The following is a 26,597-nucleotide window of genomic DNA, read 5'->3' as shown; positions in this document are numbered from 1 at the left end:
TACATTTTAATATAGCTAAATGCAAAGTTGTGTGCCAAGAATAGAGAAAACTGGGGATTTTGACAGGATGTGGTACTTCCTTCTGAGAAGCCGTGATTCTGAAGAGGAACCTGGTGATCTTGTTAGATAATCAGCTTTTTGGGGACCTCAGAACATTTCTGTGGTACAAAGAACATCCTTCCATGTATAAATGAGAATGTGTAAGGAAATTATTGTACTACTATGTTTATCAGTGAAAGTGGATTAATCTGACCTCATTTTAGTCATATAAACTGGTCTGAATTTCCCTCTGCATGCTTTTTGTCTCTTTTCCTAGAAGATGAAGCCTAGACAGCTAGCATAGGCGACATGCCTAACATTTAGATAGCTCAAGTTAAATGAGATAGATCCTATTCCTTGTGCAGTCTTGGAATAATGTCTTCAGTTTCAGTATCCTTAGCTCAGGGAGGATGCTGATCCCATTCTTTCAAGAATTGGGAAACAATAGATGTATAAGACATAAGGCAAAGATCCTTTCCTAAGTTTTTCTCTGCTGCTCAGTTTCTAATGCTTCATATTCCCATTCCCCATGATTAGCTCAGTGCTGTCATATTGCACTGTTATTAGCTATATTAATTTCATATGGTTGGGGAAGCTACATAATGGAACTGCTGCTGTGACCTGGAGCAACAGAGCTCTTTAATGAACAAAACCCATGCAATCTGAAGGACCGTTTTTACTCTAATATGGCTATTTCTATTAATGCAACCCTGTGACCTTCAGATTTCAGAGTTTATCTATTGCATATAGCTGAAGGGAATCAGGAGGAGGAGGAGCTGTAATCAGCCAAAGACAAGAACTTTTTCGTTTTTGTTTTCTGGAAGCATTAGCCACTGTAGGACTACTATATTTCTGCATTTTTCTGTGTGCGTCTTCTTTTTATGTGCATAAGTGTCAGATTTGCTCTGCCTTCAAATCTAGGTGATGGTTTCTGAATGTGCTAGACACGTTGTGCTCAATACATTCTGCTCATTGTGTCCAGTAGGTCTCAGAAGTAAAAATACTGCATCCCCAATCTACTGAAGGCTTTTCTTTTCTACAGTGCAAAAGTCGAAGAACCCAAAAGTTGATGCGATAACCTCTAGGACAGTCTCTCAATTTTTTTAGGTCAGACTTCATCTTGAGGAAATGAATACAAATCTGCCCATGATCCTGCCTGTCCTTACCATCCACATGTCAGGATAATGCTGGTAAATGTCTTCATACTTTGATCTTGTGTCTTCTCTTCTACCTGTTGATCATAAGGAAAATAGTTGCTTTTGTTTGCACTTAAACTATCAACCATGCCACCTGAGTCCTCATAGTTAGAACAAAAAGGAGAGATGGTATTTAAGAGCCTATTGAGAGACCTTCTTGTTTCAGGCTCTCAGCAAGTTCAGGCAGAGGGCTTTGCACCGTTTGCTGTCACGTGGAAGGATTCCTTTTGCAATCCTAGTAGAGATTTAAAAAGAACAAGATGCACACCAGATAATTTAGAGGCCAGGAGCTGCTTTTCCTCTTCCTTCTACTCCTGACTAGCACCACAGAGCACAGCACTGCAAACTAATAAAAGGAAGAACTAGAGGGGCCATACAGATTACTTTTGTGGTGAGGACCATCTTCTCATTACAGGTTAGAATAGCTCCTGGCATAGTAGGTCCCTGCTGTATGCGTGGGATCACTACCATTGCTATAACAACAGCAGTGAAAATAATAATGTGCTGGAAAACGCCGTAGATGTAGCATGAGAAAGGTAAATACTGCCCCCACATGCACTGACACAGCTTTCAAAATATTTTTTAATGATTAGTATATAATAAATTAATTTTTGGTATGTGATTTATTTAAAAAAATGATTTATCCAAGAGCTGTTTGACTTTTCTCAGTGCCTTTTCTTACTAGGTTTTCATGATAATACAGAATGAGATATTTATGTCCCCAGCTCCTAGCTGGTCAGAGCAGTGCTTCAACAGAGCAACAAGCTCCAGTGATTTGTACAGTGAATCCTCGTTGCGTCCTGATAGAAGTGGGGAGTCCGCAGGTATTGCTGTCCTACTGTCTACTTAGAACTTAAAAAAAAAGACTACCTTTTTCGCTTGTTCTTACAGTGTTGTTAGATCCCCCAGCCCATTCTTCATTGTCCCTGAAATAAACCCAGCCCCACAGGCACTTCACACATGCATGTTCTTCCACTGGAGGACAGGAAAATGATTGAAAAGCATCACGACTAGGCAAGCGAATAACTATACTCCTACATATAAGTCTTGGTAGGATGGTTTCCCAGCTTCGTTTGTAAACCTGCTGGGAAAAGACTTACATATTTTATTTGTCCCTTTGGATTTATCAGACACAGATTTGGTTAGAACAAGAGCTGTTCAGAGGAGGGCACTGTAATTACATGGGAGATAAGTTAAATGTAGTACCCTTGATATGACAGAACTTCATTGTTGTAATTTTGAACTTCCAGGTAAAATGTGTAACAAACTTGATGAATTCCTAAATCAATTCCAATTTCTGATGATTCAGTTGTAAATAGGCATCCTATGTCAGTAATAACAGACACGATCCTTTGTTGCTATTTATGCTTATGTACTTAGTTTATACTTCTGTTACTGGCATTGCTCAGAAGGATTGAGCAATTATTGCTTTAGCTGTGTTTAAAAATATACTCCAACTGTGATGAGACTGGTGCAAGTCATCAGCACCCATGCAACACACTGATAACAGTGTAAATCAGTATTAGGCTTTGAATCATGACAGTAACAGCACTTTCTTGGTTACTATTGCACTAGGGTTCATACTGTTTGTATTGTGTTCAGGTTACTAGTGTTTAGATGGGTTAAATGTGCCTTGAAATGAATGGCCATGCTAGTGCAGGATTAATTTCAATATTCCTTCCAACACCTAACCCTGGAAATATGGCTTAGTGTCTGTTGCTTTCAAATGGTAATTGTGAAAATTTAATGGAAATTCTAAAGTGCATTAGCAGTTAACCTGATAAACCAACTTTCTGCTCTGTCAGGGGATGTTAATGTTACTACCATTGACATGATTGCTCTCTACATACATGTAAGATACAGAAATACTCAAGTTACCTTCAGATAAGGCAGCTTGCGTATCAGCCTAGTAATGAGATAATGGAAGCAGCGTAGGTCTTTAATTAGATTTTAATTTAATTTAATTTATTTTATTTTTTAAATAAATAAATAAATAAATAAGTCACAATAACTTCATAATTCAGAAAAGTGATTGACTGAGCTATGAAATGGAGAGCAGAATTTGAGCTTTGCAGAGCAGATTTCAAAGCTATTCAGTGGCAGTATAAATTATTTCTCTGCAGGACAACGCTATTTTTTTCCCCTCTTTTTAGCAATATTTGGGTCAACATTACATACCAGGGCCAACATTAAGAATATATGAACTCTCCTGGCTACATCCAACATTGTATTTCCATTACAAAGTAAAAAGAGGCAAAAGATGAGTTTTAGTAGTTGGAGTGAAAAAAGATGAGGAAGGGTTAAAAGGAGAGGAGTGGACTTGGTCCCTTCTGAGTTTACTTCTGGATATTCTAATATTTGTTTTCCTTTTAGGATTGCAGTTTAAACAAAGGATGGACAGTATTGCTTTTAATTTCATGGTGGGCTCAAATATTCTCAGACTATTTGTCTTTTACAAGGCTTTTGTACTTGCATATTTTAACAAATGCTACTGCAGTGTAAAGCACTGAGGCTGTATAATCAAACCTGAAACAAAGTTTAATTTTATACACAGTTTATGCTTAGGTGTCACAAATCATGCCTACAGCAAATACATGGGGCTTTAAACGTTACTTTAGATTTCTTGATATAAAAAACAAACGAATGTGACTTGTTACTTTAAAAAAAAATTCTTCTTAATTGGATTCTTAAGATCCTAAGATTCTTATGGGCTATTTCAGGGCAAGCATAGTATCTCCAATTTATTATTTGCCTATCTGTAAGAAGTTAGATAAGACAGGGATTTTATTTTCATCCTGGTGTAAAGCTTGATTTCACCAAGAATTTACCACTTCAGGGAAGCAGTTTTGAACTTTAGTCAGGGCCACTGATGAATTAAATGACTCATTTGCTTTTTCTTCTTTGAAAGGCGTTAACATTTGCAGCCTGTTTTAGCATGAGTATTTGAATACGAAACCTCACAGAACACTATATAAAGGACTCCCAAAGAAAGACTCAGCATACTACTACACCCTACTGGGGATGATATAAGGTAAGAGTTACTTATCTGACTTCATAATTCTGTAGATGCTGTAGACATATTTGATGTTAAATTTGTAACACTCTTATTTTTCTATTATATGCTATTTAAGAGATAACTTCAGAACAATGTTTGAAAGTACCTTTGTGATAGAGTATCTATGTTGACGTTTGCAACATTAGGTTAGCAATGAAATTAAATTCTGAAAGCGAAATTAAATAGAAATTAGAGTAGAAATCAGTAGAAATAGAAATTAAAATCTGAGGCCATTTTGGGAAGAGAAAATCCCAGAACACAAACATATTTACAGATTTTTATGAAGTTTTTTCTTTCTGACTTCTTCAAATGGATTTTCAGTCTTCAAATTGGAGGCAATTTTGAAAGAAATAAAAGAAAATAATTACAGCGTTATTTATTACTACTGGTGAAAACAGAATTTACTCCCAGAAAGCCAGATTCTGGTCTCCTTATTTTTGCCAGGTGGCCCAGTAACTTTCTCCGTATTAGTTAATGGAACTGTGAAGTAAAATTTTCAGCATATGAATCTGAATGGTGTTTTTTCATTTCATATTTCAGAAATAACCCCCTAGAAATCATAACCCTGTAGGATTTCTGGGGTTGTAAAACAGCTTCATCTCTGCAATACCAGGCTCAGCGTGGAGTTACTTCACTGTGGTCAGTGAGTAACTCAAGAGGGCTCTTTGGGACCTCCTGTGGTAGAACTTAGATGAGAATCTGCCCTCATTGCCAAGCGTCCCAAAGAATCCCTTCCAACATGAGTCTCCTTCTCTTTGTGGGCTGATGTAAGTCCGGGAGGACTGAAGGGCTCTGAGGTGGGCCTCTTAGTGAATTCCTATTAATTGAATTGAACTGATTTTTATCTCACAGCTTCCCTTTACAGAATTAAAAAAACCATGAGCTTTAAAATCTCTGAATCTATGCTGAGATATTTCACTGGATCCAAAACAAATTTTTCTTTGCTCTTTCATTTGCTAAAAAATTTCACACATTTGCATTTTGAGTTGCTTCAAAACTTAAAGTTTTCCCCTTTGAAACTGCAAATGAGCTGAATGGTCAGTTATTCATACGGCTGTCTTGGTGCTATTTGGAGGCTGTGTGCTGTCCTCTTGACAGACACCTTGTAACTGTTGGTGGCTTTGATTGAGGTCGATAGGGGTTGACCTCTGACTATAAAAGTAGCTGATTTAGACAAAAGCTATGCAGCCTTGGGATCCAGCCAAGGAGAGCCCTGAACAATATTTGCTTTCACTTTTCCAGGGTGGAGAAGAAGCAACTTCTGTTCCTTCCAGTATTTGATTGTCGGTTGCCTGTTTAGCCGGTAATTTGGGGAGACTGTTTGGGAGCTCTGTTTCATGGAGAGGCTAGAGGTGATAGAGTTGAAAGTGTGCCTCTGTGACCCACACACAGTTCACTGCTGCACCCAAACAGTGAAGCAGGACTGATCTGAGGGGATCTTAGATCCCTGGAATCTCTTAGACCCCTGAAAACGGGGATCTAAGGGAAAGGCTCAAGAGCAGATCAACTGGTGACAGGATTAGGAGAAGTGAAACAGTAAAAAGGTAGTGCCTGTCAATAAGGGAGTTTAGGGGATTAGTTGGGGATTTTTCCTCTAAAAGTAGAGACAAAGAGAAAAAGAGCTTGCAGCTCTGCTTACCTTTGGGGAGTGTCATTTCTCATCACAACCGATAGATCATTCAAGATTAATGAAACTTTGTATAAGTATGTGTGTTTGTCGGAAGTTCAGTTTTTAAACTAATATTTATCTAACGATAAATGCATAATTGTTTCAGCAGGCGGACATTTATACCTGTATTGTGAAGCTCAAGAAAAACATGAAAATGGAGATGGAGACTGGAGATGAAATTGCTATTGTTGGAATAGGATGCAACTTTCCTGGAGGTAAGTTTTGGGTAAATGCAAAGCAGAATACTGAGTAAATAATGAAAAGCACAGTTACTTATTAATTTGGATGTGAAGTAAAACAATGCCTTTCTCCCTTGCTATTGTAGAAGCCCTTGCTTTCCTACTTCTAGAATATTTCTAAAAAGGTCACCCTATGGTGGTTTAAATTTGTCAGCTGACAAATTTTGCTGGCTATGCACAGGGCATTGAACTCCACACATGCAGCTCACACAAATGAACCAAATGTGTCTGGGATGATTTGAGCTTGCTGCATGCACACTGGCCAGCTGATCATGCACAGCTGCAGGACCATGCATCCATAGAGACTGGACACACAGAGGGCCTGTCAATAGCACCAGCTCTACCTCTAATATAAATAGGTTGGCTTTTACTGGTAGGAAGCTTCCTGATTTATTATAGTAGTCCCTTCAAAAGGTCCTAGAAGAGAGCAGAGCTAGATAAAAACAGCTGTCTCTCTAGAATGATTAAAGTCAGATTTTGCCTTTTATAAATATACACTTCAATACTGCCTTTTATATGAGATGGGAAGTTGATCTCAAAAAAACCCTGATACCGTGTATTATAATAAAAGGCAACAGTTCCTATTACACTAGTCCCATATTTATGATCTTACTTACAATTAGGCCCTATAAAAAGTGACAGTAGATTTTATCTTCTGAGATTAGATGGATGGAGATGTTTAGATAGGTGGAGGGAGTTCTAGGTGCTGGCTCCTGCTCACAAACCTTCAATACACTTTACATTAGATAGAGACTGGTTAAAAAAAATCCAGAAATAATTCAGGCAGTAGAATACAGTTCTGTCCCTGCCCTAAAGGCCGCAGTGCTAGTCTCATCCTTCCTTGTTTTCTTCCTTGCCCTCACCACATTTCAGCTCCTGGCTTCACTTTGTCCCAGATTCAATAGGTTTATATATATACACCAGTAACTACGTGGACCGTAAATTAATTATGAGTACAAATTAATGGTTCTGAAATCTAATAAAGTGCTATAAAATATGTAGAATCTCTTACCCCAGCATTAAATGCTAATTTGGTGCAAACTCTGTTGGTCCATACATCACATTAACAGAGAATCTCTTCAGTTACATTGTTCTTAATTATCTATTCACGAAGTAACACACGTGAACACATGTGTTCTCATCTGTCACTGTGCGTCCTCAGAACTGCATTTCTTACCTGGCCTTAAAAGAATCTCTGGTATTGTTGAGTGACGGGATCTGTTAACTACCAATGTCTAGCTAGTGTCTGTGGCTATGCCTACGATGATGGACTAAATGTGGCAAGGGCTTAGGTGGGAATGCTCTCCTGTGACCACTGTTACTGACCGTTAGCACGTCCCTCAGCCCAACTTTGGCCCAGCTCCGTTTGAGCGCTCCCAGACAGTGCTCAGGCACACCACAGGTGCATACCTGCAAGGGACTGTTCCCAGAGTGAGAGTGGGTGAGGCCACTGTGTATTTTGGGGGAAGTGGAAGCTGGGGGGAGGAGAAATGTGGGCCACTGTGTGGATGCTGTGTTTGGCCTTAGGGCCAAGGAGTGGGCCCAGGCCTGTTTTATGTATTAGTGTAGACATACCCTCAGTGCCTGCATCTCAAGCGGTAAGGGCAGGCTTTCTTACAGCCCAGGAGTATGTTGGGCTTTGTCAGTGTTGAGTATCCACATACTTTTATGTTCGAGTTGAGATCCCCATCTAGCGCTGAGCTGTGTTAGGGCCAAGGGATAATGTCTCTGCTATTTTCCTGGTATTTGTAAGCTCAGTCTGTCTTCAAAGAGTTAATGTCCAGAGATGCTCCTTTGCTGCCAGTGGAGCTTCCTGAGGAGTGGTGCTGCACAGATACAGAGGGACCTGACCACACTGTGCAGTGACATGGTAGGGAAATGGGGACAGCACAGTATGCCCTTTGCTGTAGATAGCCTCTGGAATGGTGATAAGGTGGGGTGACTAAGCTTTTACATTTGTTTGTACTGCAGATAGGAATGCCTTTGATGGCCAATTTGCTAGAGTTATTTTATTTGTTTGGAAAATCATCTTAGAACTTCTCAAGAGTTTACAAAGATTCAGGATTTTGTGGGGTTCCTTTTGCTTTTAAACATGAAGTGAAAGGAGCAATCATTCATTTCGATTTCCCTCTCACTGAAGAATTATTATTTCTTCATCTCTGGTGATTCTCCTTTAGCAAACTAGATTTATATGTGAAAGTTCCTTATAAATGAACGTGCATTTCCGAATATGCATGGGAGGGAACACATAATTTAATCTTTAAAATATTCATGCAACAGGTGAAGGAATTGACAACTTCTGGAAAATCCTGGAAGAAGGCAAAAACTGCACAGTAGAAATACCGCCAGAGAGATTTAATACCAAAGAGTGGTATGATCCAGATGATAACAAGCCAGGAAAAATATGTACGACACGAGCTGCTCTTCTCAATGAGTAAGTGTGTACAGTGCTGTGCCATAGATTTTTTTTGTTTTTACAGTAATGTGTCCAGCCTTTCACAGACACCAAGCCAAATGGAGACTTTATACTGAACAGGGTTTCTTTTATCTCACATGACTGAACATGCATCAAATTGCAGGAATTCCTTTTACATGACATCGGTTAGCACATTCAGTTGCCAGCTACATTAGGCACATATGTACATGGCTAGGAACATATCTGATCTTTGATTACATAATCCAGGATGTATATACATACTCATCATGTGTTGAGATGTTCACCTGCCACATGATAGGGATGTCTGCACTTGGGGTGTGCATAGGTGCATGTGTTATATATGCAGGTATATGACAGACTGAGGTGGGTTACAGCCTGCCAAACAATTCATACTGCCCACTTATGGACAGCAGAAGAAGGTGGCGGAGTATGGACTCGGAGCCATAAGAACTGCCTGGTAAGCTTCCTCCAGTTTCAGCTTGAAGGTTGATCTGCTTTGTTGGATCTCAGGACCCAATCCTGTGCTTGTGGGGCTGAATAGCTGTGATTCAAATGAGGCTGTGACAATTTAGAGACAAAGTAAGAAAGTCTGTGTTTGCTAGATGGTCAAGAAGGGGATCTTACACTTTTTTTCAGTGCTATACTTGCCTGTAAGCCTGAACTAGTAATAATACACTAGTAATCCTGCTTTTCTCTGGGCTCATACTGTCATTTGTTAAAAACTAACTAACTTTTCCCTTATTCTTGCTCTTTATTTGAGTATTTCTTTATAATAATGGGGGATTATGTATGTGTAAACATTGGGTAAAGATACTAATGTAAAGAGAAACTGTGGAGATGCAAAATATGTATCCCTTCACCTGTGTCCTGATATGTCATGTCAAATTAGCTCGGAAATATGGTTATAGTTGTACAGGGGCTATTATTAATGCTAAGAGTAGCAAATCAACACTACAAAATCAACGTAAATGTATTTGATTTTAAATTCACATTTATTTTAAATCCTCATGCTGTAAACCTTTATTCAAGTGAAAAGTTAACATGCACGGAAGTAATCATCTTATTGCCTCATAAGAATAACACTTTACAGGTTTGAATCGTAAGACCCAAAATTACTAAAGTAATTAATCCCATGTTAGATGTCTAGTTTCCCATTAAAACCAAGAAATGACACAAGGCCATACAGATCTGAGCTTGGGATACATGATTAAGTCTGGGCTTGATCATTTCTAAGTGTAGACCTATTTTTGAGATTTTTTTATAAGTATACATACACATTCACACACAAATATTTTAAATTTATTATTCTCTTGGAAGCATCTGAGCTGATCCCCTACTTATTGATTTTACATTGCAAAGGCATTGGTCAGTATTGCCTTAAATTTATTTAGAAGACAATATTTGTTTAAAACATTTTGACTAAAACCACATTACAGTAGAGGGAGTCTCATTGTGCAAATTTTCATAATGTGAGAAGTCTAGTTGAAATTCATGGGCTAATCATGTGAATAACAATTTCTAGGATTGGGCTTGTAACTCTGCAATACCAAATAGCTAGTAAAAGTGCTCATCTTGTGGGGGAAATAGAACATCCTTGGCCTATAAACATTTGCTTCTGAACTTCACAAATGGGAACTGTGGCCTAAATACCAGTTATTGCTTTGCTTGTCATGAAATTGCAAAAAATGTGGACTTTGAGTCTAGAAGTAAGTGCATATTATATATATATATATTGAACTATTTTCTGGTTGGTGTATTTTAGATTCAATTCATTTGACAACTACCTCTTTGGAATTAATGATCTGGAAGCTGAACGCATGGATCCGCAACAGAAGTTGCTGGTAGAATGCACCTACAAAGCACTGGAGGATGCAGGAGTCCCTGTGGAAGCCATCAATGGCACCAAAACAGGTGTTTTCATTGGTAAGATAGCAATTTTGTCCATTTTAATGTCCATTTTAACCTCACCAAGAATGGAACACTCCTTCATAAACTTCACATGTTTCTAGCATTAGAGAACTTAAGGCTACTGTGCTATGACAGTGTTGGTTATTTTAGGTAAAGATTAGTAGGTTATTCTAGAAGTTCATTATGCTATTAACCTGTCCTCTCCTGGTTGCTCTTTTTAGTGTCTCCAGGCACTGAAGCTGAAGCACAAAACAATCAAACTGTCTACCCAACACTGTCCAGAAATGATACTCTCAAGCCAGATCTACGCTTAGATAATTCCCAGTATAATAGTATTGGTTCAGTTAGTGTGGGCTTTTAAGTCCCTTTTAAACCAGCAGAAATCCTCATGTAGATATCAATATGCTACCTAAGTCCAGTCCAAATAAGCATTTGTCCATTTGCTTATTTTGTTAAGGAGCTAGAAAAACAGTACATTTTTCTAGTACAATATGTGTTTACTTTAAGAGGAGTTTACTGGGTTAGTTTGATTGAGATAATGATAATGGCAAACCGTTTAGATTACCTTTTAGTCTGAGACGTGCTCATGTTACGCAAAGGAGATTACTCCTTGCTCTCTGAATGGATGTACTGCATTTTCCATACCTGCCTGTGGAATCGGAGATCTGCTGAATTTCAAGCACATGTGTTCTCACAGAGAGGGGACAACTCTTCTGACAGGCCCCATTCTTCTTTTCGATTTCTGTCTTGCTCACTGGATCACAGCAAGCAAAGCAAAGATAATAAAAAGTGTTTGATGTAGCCTACACTGTGACATTCTACTTGGAACGTCTGAGGAATTAGAGCTCGTCCTGTGCATTTATATCTCAGCTACCCTTGTTGTAACTTCTTAATGTGTATTACCTTAGCTAAACAAAATCAACTCACTCCTGAGATACAACTGTCTAAATAGTCTATACATAGCTTAACTGCATCACACAACTAGCTAAGCCAGCAGATAAGGCTTGTCATTTACTGACCAGGGGCAAATTTCAAGTGTCGGGAATGTTTGTTTAAGTTGGGTCTGGTGGAAATTGCTGGGAGTTTCACCTTTGACTTGAGTAGAAACAAAGTTTCACCATAGGAGCACTGATGATGTGTAGTTCAGTATTAAAACAGAAAAACAAAGCACTCTATCAGGTTTAGAGCTGTAAATCCCTTTTGTTCTCTCAGGTTAATGTGACATGTTTGATGTTTTTACAGGTCTTATGAATCGAGATTATGAAATCATAACAAGCAGAGCAGTGAGTCAAATAAACCATTATGATGGCACTGGAACAGCAATGAGCATAGCTGCTAACAGGGTCTCATTCACATTTAATCTGACTGGACCATCGCTGGCTATTGACACTGCATGTTCGTCATTTCTTTTTGCTTTGCACTATGCCTTGCGAGCAATTAAAGCAGGTAATGGGACTGAAGAGATGCTAGGCAAAGAAATTAGGATTGATACTGTGAGAGGTAGCTAGCATATTAAGATTTCAGTGTTTTTCTAGGGTTTGATTCATATCACAGCTAGCAAGACCTATACTTTAACTTTATACTTCAGCATTACTGAAGTGAATTAAATAAAGCTTTTTGTACCCTCAGCTTCACCATAGGGAACTGATAAGTTCCAATGTGTCAGAAATACCCACCATTTCTACAGAAGAAAGAAACCTTTCGTTATAAGGAATAATGTTACTTCCTCAATCACATCCTGATGTAGTTCGAGAGAGCTGCGTTGGATGCTCTTTCAAAGACCTGTTTCAGTAATTGGTTCCAATCTTGAAAATATGAATATCTCAAATAATTTTCAATATCATTAATACAATCTCTCTGAAATATCTGCATTTTCAATCAACTGTTATATATAATTAAAATATTTCTGTCTATCATGTCTTGGACATCTCAATATGAGTATGTTTCTATTTTACTGCAGGAGATTGTGAGGCAGCCATTTGTGGTGGTGTGAACTGCATAATAGATCCCCGCATCTTTGTGTCTCTCAGTAAAGCAAAAATGATCTCTCCAGAGGGAATAAGCAAACCATTCTCCAAAAGGGCAGATGGCTATGGAAGGGGAGAAGGCTGTGGTGTTGTTTTCCTGAAACCACTGAAAAAGGTAAGATTGTTTGTGAAGTAGCTTAAAACCTTTATCTAGGTTTTGTATGTTCAATTCTAGTAAATTCCTCTAGAATAAAACTCTTCTAATTCAAGCCTAGTATTAATAAGGCATTTATGCACTTCTCCTAATATGGGAATCATGCATTTAAAAGTTAATATTATACTCTGTCTGTTCTTGGTTTTGTTTTTTTTTCCTTATATAGAAAAAGCACAGGATTATTAAAGATATTGCTTTCTTTATATGAAACAGGCAAAGGAAGACTACAACAAAATCTGGGGTGTTATAAGAATCAGTGCAGTAAATCAGAATGGTAGGTCCATAACTCCGATCACAAGACCATCTCAAATAGAGCAAGAGAAGTTGCTACGCAGCATTTATCAAACTCATGTTGATCCATCAATTGTGCAGTACATTGAAGCACATGGTACAGGAACTGTTGCCGGAGATCCCACAGAAGCTGAAAGCCTAAGTAGTGTTGTTTGTAAAAAGAGGTCTTCACAAGTTTCCGTTCTGAAAATTGGTTCAGTGAAAGGAAATATTGGCCATGCTGAATCAGCTGCTGGGGCAGCAGGGTTAATCAAAGTGCTTCTGATGATGCATCATGGAAAGATTGTTCCATCTTTGCACTACTCAAAGGAGATGAGTAGCATTGATGCAGAGAAATTAAACCTTGCAATTCCCACAACTGTAGAACCCTGGGAAGAGCTGGGCGAGTATGGAAGAGTAGCTGGCGTCAACTGCTTTGGATTTGGAGGAACCAATGCCCACGTTGTCGTCAGGCAGGTTAAGCAATCAGAGCCTCTTCCTGCCTTTAAGAGGCCCATTGAATTAATTCTGCTGGCTGCAGCATCAAGTAAGTCCCTCCAGATGACAATGGCAGATACAGCTGAGCAGCTGAGCACAAGCAACTCTGTGACCCTCCCAAGTCTGGCTTATACATCTGCCTGCAGAAGAAGCAATGCCAACTACAAATACCGAAAAGCATTTGTCACAAACTCTCTCCAGCACTTGCAGCAAGAGATTATGTCAGCCGTGAACACTGAACATGCCCTGTCGAAGGTGGCACCAGAGCTGGTGTATGTGTTCTGTGGCAACGGTGTAAAGCTGAAGGAGTTCTGCGAGACACTGCTGAGCTCAGAGCCAGTGTTCAGAGAGAAGTGTAAGGAAATAGAGGCGCTCTTTCAGAGACACACTCCCATCAGTCTCCTGCCAGCAAAAGACTGCAGCCCAAAGGACTTCTCCAGTCCAGAGCTCACCCAGCCCTTGCTTTTCACCCTGCAGGTTGCCCTAGCTTCTCTTCTGAAATACTGGGGCATTAAACCAGTCACTGTTGTTGGCCACTCAGTAGGGGAAGTTGCTGCTGCCCACTTTGCTGGGTACCTTTCCCTGGCAGATGCAGTCAAAGTGATTTATCACCGGAGCAGGCTGCAGGCAAAGGTTGTCGGGGGGAGAATGCTGGTGGTTGGAAACATTCCCGTTAAAGAGATTGCTGAAAGTCTGCATCCGTACTCGGGAAAGGTGTGCATTGCCGCTTTCAACAGCCCTGTTTCCTGCACCTTGTCTGGAGATTCAGACTCTGTGGATGCTGTCCACAAAGATTTAGCTCAGAATTTCAGTAGCAGAAACATCTTTCTTCATGTTTTAAATGTCCCAGCTGCGTACCACAGCCCCAGCATGGATGAGATACTCAGGGAATTGGAAGAGAACATACAGCATTTAGAAAAACAGAAGGGGGAAATCGAAGTGATTTCAACACTAACTGGGATGGCTGCGTCTGAAAATGACTTCACTCAGGGCAAATTCTGGGCCCGGCATACTCGTGAGCCTGTTGCTTTCACTCAAGCCATAGAAACAGCAGCTAGAAACAAGGAAAATGTGGTGTTTGTGGAAATTGGTCCTCACCGGGCATTGCAAAGAAACATAATAGAAATTCTAGGAAAGGGCACAAAGGTGTTCTCATCTTTGCAGACCGGTGCAGAGTATCAGACACTCCTTACCCTGTTAGGAAATTTGTTTGAACTGGGATATAATCCCAACTGGCAACACTTTTATAATGGATATCAAAGTATTCCAGTGGCTATTCCACGGTATCAATTTGATCGCAAAAAACTGATGAACTTTCTGGGCATTCATCAACAAGCAAACCAAAGAGATGTCGGCTCCAGCCATCCTTTGGTTTACAGTACGAACAGTGACAGCATGCAGTTTAGCTGCCTGCTATCTCAGGATACAACACCCTACTTATACGAACACAAGAACAATGGTCTGGCTTTAGTCCCTGGTGCTTTTTACGTGGAGCTCGGTCTGGCCTCTGTGATGAGCAGTTCAAGGCCTAAAGTTCCGCTGGGCATTTGCCAGATGAGTATCAGTTTTTCTGCACCATGTGTTCTCAACCAGAGTTCCCAAGTTTTGCATATCAAACTGAGTCCACAAAAAACAATGACAGCCTTTGAAATACTCTCTCCCTCCAATGCACTTTTTGCTGCAGGCCAAGTTACAAAGGTGCCCGAAGCTGTAGTGGAAGAAAGCACCATCTCCTTCCAAGACATCTATCAAAGGTGCAGGTCAGTGGTTAGCACAGAGGAGGTTTATGAAGCACTGTCTCAGATTGGCTTTCAGTATGGCTCCATATTCAGGCAGCTCAGTGATGTGCATTATTGCCAGGAACTAAAGGAAGCTATAACAAGCATAAAGGTGAACAAACAGACTGTTGGAGAGATGTACAACTACTATATCCATCCAGTGCTGCTAGACTGTTTTCTGCAGATGACAGCTGTCATGACTTCGAAGACCTTTCAGTCCAGAGCAGGCTTTCCATCAGGGATAGGCAGCCTGGTAGTACTCCGACCACTGGAGGAAGAAATGATGATCTATATGAGAACAAGCAAATCCATTGGGAACTGCTTAGAGGTCTGTGGATGCTTTATGGACAAACGTGGCTCCATTTTGGCTGAACTTAAGCGTGTTGCCATCACTTTCATGAAGCAAGCATCTTCCAGAGAAAATGAGTTCATGTTTGAGAACAAGTGGAAAGAAATCTCTCCTTCACAGACAATTGGACACCTGGCGGCAATGCCCAGAGTCCTAGTGTTTGCTGACAAATTTGGTATAGCTGAGCAGCTCAAAAAATATTTGCATCATGAGTCCAAGTATGTTATGTACGAAGACTGGGAAACCTGCTTGGAAGTCCACACAGAGAATAAAATGAAAACAGAGGTTGAGGATTATGATGAAATTCTGTTCCTGTGGGGAATTCAAAAATTAAATGAAGAGTTCCCAAGCAAAATGGTGGACCAGCTGGCAAAGTGTTGTGAGGCCTATCGTCAAGTTATTGTGGCAGTAAGAGAGAAAACATCTCACTGTTCAATCACAGTGATCACCTACAGAACAACAGGAAGAAATGTAGACCACATTAACAGTGGGTTTGCTTTGTGTGGCATGACCAGGACTTGTGTCCTTGAAGTTCCCGAAGTCACATTTCAGATGATTGACCTTAGCTCTTCCAGTTCCCTGGACATCTCAGCATTAGCAGATGTTCTTGTCAAATACAAAGGTATGGACTATCCAGAAGTCTGGATCAGCCAGGGAAGAATTTACATGTCTGAAATCAGACGCACACCTTTTATTGATGCAGATTCTAGTCAACCCATAAGATCTCTCCAGAAATCAAAAACATTCACTTTGTACACTTCTGATCCATACACAGCAAAAGACTTATCTGCTGAAGTATCCACCAGAGCTGTTACTGAGCTTGAAAAACAGAGCATTGAAATTCAAGTGGATAAAATATGTCTTCACTCAGAAGATTATTTTCCTATTAGTGTTTCTAGTCGTAACTTTGGTAATGCACTGTACTGGAATTCACAAACAGTAGACAAATATGGACTTTTAGCCCTTGATTTCAGTGGCACAGTAACAGCAATAGGTACTGATGTGAAGAAAGTTAAAGTGGGAGACCATGTGGTTTCCTGTTATCCAGCTGCTGCATCATCTGAAATTCGGATTCCACAGACAGTTTGTTTCAATGTAAAAAAATTTCCATGCTTTCAAAATGTCCCTTGCTTGTCATACTTTATAATTGCATGGGAAATATTAAATCAGAGGTTACCCAAGAGGAAAAATGGAAGAACATTAGGTATTATTTCTACAGAGCCATCATCGGTTTTGTGCCACATTCTTTCTGTGGCAGCAGCAGAGATGGGTTGGAGAACAGTACTTGCAAGGCCCACTCCTGATAAGTTCCAATATATAAACTTATGCAATGCCCTTGTTGTTCTTCCTCCAGTACATGGACTTTCTCAGGAAGATCTGGCCCACATGTACTTTCTTAGAGATGTGGTGATAGTACGTGGCAATCAGTCTGAATGTATCCAAAATGCCATTGGAACTGATCATGAAAATATCTGCTTTCATATCCTTACCCTCAGCAGCATTTTCCAGAAAGCATCTCTAAAGGAATCGCAAAAGACTGTGCATGCATGGATCAGTTCAATGGATATGAAACGGTTTAAAAGTCTGTCAGGTTTTGTTTTTCAGCACACTGAAAACTTTGAAAGGGTGAACTCTGAGATGTCTTATTTTGCCTGCAAATCTATCCCACTGGCTGTACTGAGAAGGCAGAGGAGGGACATCACCATGGTTTCAGAAATACCGTTGTATGAACCCAAGAAGAAAATGTTTAAACAGAATGCTGTTTACATAGTAGTAGGGGGCCTTACTGGACTTGGCTTTGAAACTGTGAAATTCATAGCCCAGAATGGAGGTGGGTGTATTGCAATACTGTCCAGGAAAATTCCAAGCAATGAGAAGCAAGAAGAGCTCAAGGCTTTGCAGCAGCAGTATAAAGGGAGCAGAGTAGTGTTTGTGCAGTGTGATGTTACTTCAACCAAGGAGGTTGAGAAAGCTTTCCAGTCTATAGTGCAAATCTTTTCAGGGAGTCCAATCAAAGGTGTATTTCAAAGTGCTGTAGCTTTACACGACGGCCGTCTTGAAGTTCTGAACTTGGCTGACTTTCAGAAAGTGCTAAGCCCAAAAGTGGCGGGGGTCATAAATCTTCACCAGGTTACCAGAGGCCAAGAGCTTGACTACTTTGTGTGCTACTCCTCTGTTACTTCTTTTCTGGGAAATTCCACACAAGCAAACTATGCAGCTGCAAACTCTTTCCTGGATGTCTTCTGCCACTACAGAAGGAACTGTGGGCTTTCAGGCCAATCCATTAACTGGGGTGCTTTGAACATTGGCATTCTGCTCAATCAAAACAGGATTCAGAACATTCTGGGATCCAGGGGCATAGATATTCTGCAAGTGCATGAAATTCATGAGTATCTCAGAAAGAGCTTACTTATGAATAACCCTCAGCAAGCTATCATCAAATTAAATTTTCAAACTTTACTTCATCATGTTCTTTCTCGGATTATGTCACTCAAAAGTCGCTTCATATCACTTATGTCAGAAGAATTCAGTACCAAGCTTGAAGTATCTGAGGACTCTCAAGCCCGGGATGCTTCTTTAATGAAACCTGAAAAGTATATCACCTCACTGGTGAGTGACCTCACCAGAACAAACCCAAATGAATTAACCATGAATACAACACTTTTGTCATTGGGCATAGACTCTATGTTAGCTATGACAATTCAGAACCGTATCTTTGAAGAAAGAAAGGTGGACATACCTCTTTTGAAACTGCTTGAGCCTCACACAACTCTGTCAAGTTTAGTAGTAGTTTTAGAAGAAACAGCCAATGCAAATGGAATATCTGAAAAAGAAAATTATGCAATCAAAAGTGCAGAACATGGGAGCTGGTTATAGGAGTCTTCCTCACTCAGGAATTATGTAACTCTTCAGATAACTAGACCTTTTCTGGTATCTCAGAATATCTCATTGCAAAGTCTGGGTAGAATATCTGGTGATGCTAGATGTGCTCCTCTCTGTTACCCCAGAAAAGCCCATACTAGGTTCTTCTGCTATTGCAGCAAGTTTGTTACTTTCAGTGAACTGTTTGACATGTTACTTTCATTATTTTTTACTTTCATTTTTCAATATTTTTTAACTCAAAATAAGTAGACTAATACATATACATTTTAATTTTGTATATTTGTATGTTAAATGTACATTGTATTTTTTACCATTTTAAAGTGTTGATGAAAATGATGTGATTGCAGTTCTACATGACGAGTGTATGTGTGAAGCAGCATGATATAACAATTTTTTGTTGTTATATTCTTAATATAACTTTTTTGTCTATTGTCTTATGTGTATAAATATAGACATCTTTTGAAAGACTTTTCTATATGCTGTGAATTTTAGAGGTTTCTTCTCAAAAATTAAAACTTAATTTTTCTATATGTTATGTCTGCAAAAATATTAAAAATTACTCAGTGGAAAAGCAAGCAGTAAAACAACTTTGTGTTTAATTAACCTTCTTTTACTAAAGACCGAATAAACGAGAAATTTCAAAAACAAAACCTAAACCTTTGTCTTATTTTAATTTTGTGTCCCTCTTCCACTTTCCAAGTTTAAATTTTCCTGATTTTAACAACTGCCCTTATTTTACTCAAGTGAGAAAATACAGACTTTCTACCAAAGATACTGAAGGAAACTGTCTGTAGTCTATTAAAATGCGAACAGGCCCTTGTAGTGTTACTCCATTTTATACCTAATTACACCATTCACTCCCAGATGTCTGCTGCAACTCTGGCTGTATTCTCCAGTGCCTGGACTGTCCAGTCCTACACTAATACAGGATAGCACAGAAATTGGCTGGGAGGGAAGGGTACCAGTTAATGAAACAAGACAAGACTTGCTTGCTTCATTATAGAGCGAAGACTTAAGTCATAAGGACAACATATCAGGATCAAATGGATGGGGAGAGATAGGCTTTATTCATAGAATCAGAGAATAGTTCAGGCTGGAAGAGACCTCAAGAGGTCAAGTCCAACCTCTTGCTCAAAGCAGGATCAGCATCAGATTCAGAGCAGTTGCCTGATGGCTTTGTCCAGCCAGGTCTTGAAAACCTCCAAGGATGAAGATTCCACAACCTCTTTGAGCAACTTATTCCAGTGCTTAATTTTTCTCATAGTAATTTTTTTCCCTTATATTCAGTTGGAAGCTTGTTGTTGCAATATATGACCCTTGTCTTTTGTTCTCCCACCATGCACCTCTGCAAAGAGCCTGGCTTCCTCTTCTTGGTAACATCCTCTTGTGTATTGGAAGGCTGCTAGTAGGACCTCCTCAAGCCAGGCTGAACAAGCCCTGTTCCATCACCCTCTCCTTGCAGTTCTGGTACTGCAGCACCCAACCATCTTGGTGGCCTTCGCCTGAACTTACTCAAGTTTATCAGTATCTTTCTTATACTGGGGGAAAGAGAGAAGCAAAGCTGGATTTAGTGGTCCAGATTTGGTGTAATGAATGCCAAGTGAAGGGGAAAAATCACCTTGGATCTACCAGCTGCACTGTTGTTGATGCCTCCTAGAATGCTGTTAGCCTTCCTTGCTGCCAGTGTGCACTGTGGACTTGCACTTAGCCCACTGCCCACCAGGACCCCCAGAATGGCTTGGCAGATAACTGCCTGCTGGTGGTTCCTCCATGGCTGGCAGTGACAGTTCCAGCCACCTTTGGTTCCTGGAAATGTTTTAAAAGACTTAGCACATTTGAGCTCAAGGGACGTCCGGTGCTCCTAGGACCTTCAGGCATGCCTCTCCTCCTCCTCTGTGGTGAGTGACTTCCCCTTTTGCCATTAGACACCAAAAGAGATTCATTCCCTCCAGTGTGTGGGCTGGTGCTGCTAAAACTCTTCTCTATATTTAACAAGTGGCTTTTCTTTGAAACTCACTCCCTATTTCTCAGAAATTGTCTAGTCGATTCATTCATTAGGATGATTCATCAGGATCATCAAAGTGCAGCAATAGATATATGTTGATAAGAAGTCAGGTGACTGCAATTACATATTATCTATGGTATATCTAGGGTAGTATTTGATCTTTTATCTTTGCTTTGAGTAGAGAGTTGAACTAAATGACCTCCAAAGGTCATAGATTCACAGAACAATTTAGATTGGAAAGGATGTCTGGCAGTCATCTAGTTCAGCCTACTGCTCAGTTAGCAGGGCTAACTTAGGCTGGGTTGTTCAGGGCCTGGTCCTGTTGAGTTTTGAATAATTCCAAGGATGGAGATTCCACAGCATGAATAATCTGTCCCACTGACTGACCACTCTCATTGTGAACAAATTTTTCTATGTATCTAATCATAATTTCTCTTGAGGCAGCCTTGGTCTCTGCGTTTTGTCTTATCACTGTACACCTGTGGCTCTATGTGGCACATGACGACGCAGACCTGAGGTAGGGTAGTGCAAAAGATCCTTTATTGAAAACACAATGGCTGGTTATATAGCAATCAAGCTCAGCCACTCCTCCAAGTATCTCCTAGGCATTGTGGCATCTTGTGATAGGTAGGAAGACGTCTTCTGATGCCTGGCAGGTGGGCAGGACAGTCCAGCAGGACAGGCCCACCGCAGCTGCTGGCATGTAGGCAGGGGGGCACACCGTGACTGCTGGCACATAGGCAAGAAGGCACATGATCACTAGCAACTCACGTGCACACATTCTGGCCACAAATCATAGTTACCACATCATTACTTTCTGCTTTAGAGATTCTCTGCTGTCTTACACAGCATCATTCTATCTTGGTCCCCAACAGCTCTATCTTCTCTACTTCCTCCCAGCAGGTAGTTGTAGACAGCAGAAAGAGTTCCCCTTAGTCTTTACTTAGACTGAAGAAGCCCAGCTGCCTTGACTGTTCTTGGTATGTCACATGCTCCAGCCCCCAACTGTCATGGTGGCCCTTCACTGTACTCACTCCTGTATGTTGATGTCTGTCTCGTACTGGGGAGCCCAGACTTGGACACAGTACTGCCAATGCAACCTCATATGTGCTTAATAGAGGGGAGTGATCACTTCCATGGACCTGCTGGCTACAGTCTTGCTTATATAGCCTAGTACGCAGTTGGTCTTTATTGCCAAAGGACATACTACTGACTCATATTCAACTTACTGTCCACCAGGAATCCCAGACCCTTTTCTGCAAACCTTTCTAGCCAGCCAATCCCCAGCCTATACTGATGCATGGGACTATTCCATGCCTCGGTGCAAGGCCTTGTGTTTCGCTTTGTTGAAATTTATGAGATTTCTATTAACCCATTTCTCTCTCTGAATAGCAGCCCTTCCCTTATTTGTGTCAACTGCTCCCATCCAACCTGAGGTCCTCCATGAACTTGCCAAGTGTGTACTGTGTCCTGTTGTCTAGGCTGTTGCTAAAGAATTTAAACGGTATTGGCCTAGTATCGATCCCTGAGGGACGCTGCTAGTAACTGGTTGCCAGTCGGACTTTGTACTACTGATCACCACTGTCTGGGCCTGGTGGTCCAGCCAATTCTCCACCCAGCTTATAGTCCACTTATCCAACCCATCTCTCACCGATTTGGTTACAAGGTTACTCTGGGAGACTGCGTTGAAGGTCTTGCTGAAATCAAAGTAAAGAACATTCTCTGCTCTCCCCCCATCCACAGAGCCAGACTTCTTATTGTAAAAGGTGATCAGGTCGGTCAGGCACGAATTACCCTTTCAAAATCCATGCTGGTTGTTCCCAACCACCTTCTTGTCCTTCATGTGCCACATCATTCATGCCTCTTCCATCCCCATGACCTTGTCCAGACTTTACAGAGGGAAGCATAGTAATAAAGCGGGGAGCAAGTAACCAAATACGTATACATATGGGAAGGCCCAGGGAAGAACTTAATTCCATGGTGGTTCTGATATAGCAGAACCTGACCAAGAGCCAAGCAAGTCACAAAGCAGAGAAACACACAGTTATCCATGTACTTGTTGCTTGTGCTGTTCCCTGCACAAAAGCACAAGAAACATACTGCACTGATGGTCAGCTCAAAGCAGTAATGTAATGGTGCAGCTTCACACAAAAGGCCTAAATTAAAGATGTATCTGTAACTGTGATATAGAGACTGGAGGATGCTTCAGGACATCAGCCTCTGATGGACTGATGGCTTGAGGGACTCGCCTGAGAAAGCATGATGCTAAGGCCTGTTGCTATTAATTCAAGCGCAGCCACTGAGCACACACTGATCATTGATCACATCAATCATGTTGACCATCCACAATATGTGGAAAAGAAAAGTAATCAGAGTGAACAGCATTTGCTATAAATTTACATACTGGTATAATGTTGTAACAGAAGGAAGCAGAAACTCCCATTGCTTCAGAGGACTATTTTACCATGCTGGACGCTATATTGCCCAACTCGTCACATGGAGCATTACCACAAACATTGTTATGTGTCATCATGAGTATCTGAACTAATGTTTGTGTCAGTGACTATTGCATCCCACCTCCAAACAGCAAACTTTACAGCTGAGCAGTATGAAAAACAAAGACTCCAAGGCTGTAATCAGTCATATATTCCAAGACTCTTGGGCTATAAAAATCTCTACTGGAAAAGAGAGAGAGAGAGGCAGAACAGGCTACCAGCCTCTCCTGCTGAAGAAGACATATCCCAACCAGTAGCAAGTTCTGGTCCAGCTGATTCAATGAGTGGGGTGTATTATATCACCAGTGTAAAGTATCACATTACATAGAACTTACTATGTTTCCTATGTCTCTGTATATGTCTACATGTATGAAATATATAGCCCCTTTACTAAATATATATATATATATTTAAAGATGGCTCTGCAGTCATCTTTCAGTCTCATAATACATCTTCCATGGAAGCAAGTACTGCAGGGCCAAGTGTCACTGAGAAATCACAAATTATGGACATGCTATAAAGTCTTAATAAGTATTTTTTCAGTTTCCAACAAATCAGGCCTATCTACAAGCATGGCTCCTAAAATCAATTCCAAAAAGCCAACCTGTGCCAGACCAGGCCTGCCAGTCAACAGAAAAAGCATGGGATCAAGTCCACAAGAATGTGGCTAGGGTTATGGAGAAGGGGAAAACAGAGTCCCTGAGCTTCTGGAGTCAGTCCACAAAAATAAAGGCGAAATAAAAGGTTTCATGTGGACTGTAGGAAGGTCAACATGCCATGCTTGCCACTGAGGTGATGCCCAAGGTCACTGAGGTGCTGGGAACTCAATATGACACCTGAGCTAGTGCGGCTTGATATTTGATAGTGATCACACGCTCACTTTCATATCCTCACTCACTCCAGTAGCTGCCACCACAGACACAGGCGCCCTATCACCCGTGGTCTGACTGCAGTTTCTGGCGCTCAGACCTCCGGACACACATATACACACAGAATAGACAGTCTCTCACCAAGGAGATAGTTAGAAAAGGAATTTAATAGGAGAGACAGCGCTGATGAGGCACAGGGCATGGCTAGACAAGCATACTGACAAGCAATCTGTTTACACATAACTTGCACTTTTTATCCCCTTATCCTTCTATTTTCCCAAGTTTGTTCCTCCCTTAATCACCTAGATCCCTCCCTTTGCCTCCGGCCTTTGGTTCCACCCCTACGCATCACCTAATAAGTCTTGTGCAGTTCCCAAATGCTCTTCCTCTACCTCCCATAATGTGTCCCATATCCCCAAGCAGTGTCCCCCTCAGTCTGGAGAGCTGCTCCCCTTCACTTGTTGTGATGGGTTTCATCCCGGGGCTGATGCTCACCTGGGACAGCCCTGGGAGGAGCCCAGATGTCTATTCCTTTGAGTATGTAATTTGGGTCCCCCTCCATCACTGTGCCTCTGTGCTCCTTGTGTGCAGATGAGTGTTTTATCACATAACCTGTCATCACACTATTGTTTTAAGATGTTGAACACTTTGTTGTTAGCAGATGCAAAACCTATAAAAGAATAAAAATATTCGTGGGCAATCTGTTTAGCTTCAAAACAAAGATGTCCACCCTCTCTTTCATAGACCACTGTTGCACTGTGCTGATGGAAACAGAAATGGAGATGATTTTGTGCAACTATAGGGGAGATGGGGAAGAGAGAAGAAAGGCCAGAGCTTGACAGTGTAATGCAGAATAGGATGACTCCAGAGCTTGTATCCCCGGCACCAGAGGCTGGTGCATACGCTGAGGAACGTAGACAGGGAAGGTGCGTGAAGTATATGCTGGAATCTCTTATATGTCTCCAGATTGTATGGTTGTAACTGAATCAACAGTAGCTCAGTTGTAGATGATAAGCACAGGTCTAGGCTAGAATGTGTGAATGAAAATAAGACCATTGCCCTCCCACAAAAGCGGAATAAGAAACCTGAGCTTGAAAACTGTTCTGAAGGTGTGAGTTCCAGCTGCAGCCAGGACATTTAGGATTTGGCTATCTTGGCAGCAGCAGTTTATAACACAGGGTAATCCAACAATGGCAGAGCACTGGCTACCCTTTCATTGGTGTTTGGTAAATACGTAGGATATATGACCAGAAAAATTGACTGGAAAATCCATACAGATGACATATGTGGTCAGAGATACGTTTGATGTCCTGAAACAAGTAACCCCAACTATAAGAGATGCAAAAGTTACCCACAAGTAACAGACTGGACTGGGAAAAAACAACGAAACAACTGGCATTGCTCTTGGAGCAGTGACAACCTCCACTGTTCTGTACTACCAAAATACAGTGACGGTGATGAATAATCAGGACCTTGAAGTTCTTGCTATGCATCTCAATTATTTTAAAAGGATTTTTTCCCCCCCATCAGCTGCCAGGGAACCGGTGGTTGTTTGAACAAAAAAGAGCCATTTCCTGCTGGAAAAAAATGTTATGCTCAAAATCTTAATTGTAGTTAGATAAATTACTCATAAAAAAAAAAAAGTATCTATATTTAGCAGAAGTCTTTAATGACAACCTTGTTTAGTCTCTGCAATTAATCTCACATGGAGTTAAGCACACGGAAACGTCAAATCTTTAAAAAATACAGTCCAAGCTCCTAATCGCTTTTTCAGAGGAAGGATCCCATTAGCAGGATGCATATTCAGTAATAAGATAATCATGACTCTGGCACAGTACTTGGAAAAATATTAATTTTTCAAATTAGAGCCCGAGGTGATATAATATTTATCCAAACAACGAAGATGTGTACCTTGCCTTATCTGAGTACACCCATAAATACAATTAGTCAGATATGCTTCATATAACAGTGACACAAAGATACAATTACTGGAAAGGGCCCTAACATTTCTTTGTGTGCTCATGGATGCACATTTTGCTTTCTGCCCCAGGCAATTCATCAAAACATCTCCTTTGTTGAAAGCCTGGAGCTTTCAGGCTGAACCAAGACCTTCATTTTCATGTAAGTTAATCAATATCTGTTTCTTGTTTTGCCTGGATCATGTAATGGCTGATAACATGCACTCTTTCATTTGATATGTGTGCGATCGGTGCACCATCTACCCATGATCACAAGGAAACTGTTAAAAACTTTGGGTTGCAGGCTAGAATTCCCTCTAGGAAGGAAGGATGGTATTTACAAACATGGTTATTTCAAGAGCTTTTTAAAGACCTCAGAATCACGAAGGAATCATAAAAATGCTGAAAAGGACACATTATTAAGCAATGAAAGGTCTATCAATAAAAGAGCAAAATCAGACAGATTAAGTCAAAAAATAAAACTGGCAAAGGGCATGAAAGACAATAAGAAAAGTTGCCAGTAGGCAAAGTATAGGTCCATTACTTAAAGAGAAAGTAACTAAATCGCACCAACCTACAAGTATAACCCAAAGAGAGTTTTCAGTACATGGTTAGGAGTAGGTATTTTTTAACTATGGTAGCTGTTGAGCAAACAGTTGCATTTAATACATTCATGAAAGATTTAAAATCAAAGAAACTTCATAGGAACTGATTATGTAAGACACTGGGCAGAGAGCGCAATGCATTGCCGTGTTCATTCCCTGGGCT

The 26,597-nt window shown here is 40.5% G+C and overlaps 1 protein-coding gene across 2 annotated transcripts; it reads left to right on the top strand.

The window, feature by feature from the left end:
• The first annotated feature begins 1,145 nt into the window (after nucleotides 1-1,145).
• On the top strand, nucleotides 1,146-19,131 carry LOC112984012 (uncharacterized). Of its 2 annotated transcripts, none has more exons than XM_064505878.1 (10): nucleotides 1,146-1,229; nucleotides 1,921-2,059; nucleotides 4,144-4,266; nucleotides 5,533-5,593; nucleotides 6,069-6,174; nucleotides 8,479-8,632; nucleotides 10,398-10,558; nucleotides 11,786-11,989; nucleotides 12,504-12,685; nucleotides 12,938-19,131. In XM_064505878.1, the coding sequence occupies exons 5-10, from the start codon at nucleotides 6,108-6,110 to the stop codon at nucleotides 18,494-18,496; spliced, it is 6,327 nt and encodes a 2,108-aa protein (XP_064361948.1). In that variant the 5' UTR covers nucleotides 1,146-1,229; nucleotides 1,921-2,059; nucleotides 4,144-4,266; nucleotides 5,533-5,593; nucleotides 6,069-6,107; the 3' UTR covers nucleotides 18,497-19,131. The 2 variants fall into 2 exon arrangements, with proteins under 2 accessions (XP_064361948.1, XP_025957295.2); XM_026101510.2 differs by having other exon boundaries at nucleotides 6,066-6,174.
• Nucleotides 19,132-26,597: the final 7,466 nt, after the last annotated feature.

The sequence above is a fragment of the Dromaius novaehollandiae genome, chromosome 2 (assembly GCF_036370855.1).
Source record: "Dromaius novaehollandiae isolate bDroNov1 chromosome 2, bDroNov1.hap1, whole genome shotgun sequence".
In the NCBI taxonomy this organism is placed as follows: domain Eukaryota; kingdom Metazoa; phylum Chordata; class Aves; order Casuariiformes; family Dromaiidae; genus Dromaius; species Dromaius novaehollandiae.
The sequence above is the reverse complement of the archived record's forward strand: the minus strand, read 5'-3'. Positions and strand labels throughout refer to the sequence as shown.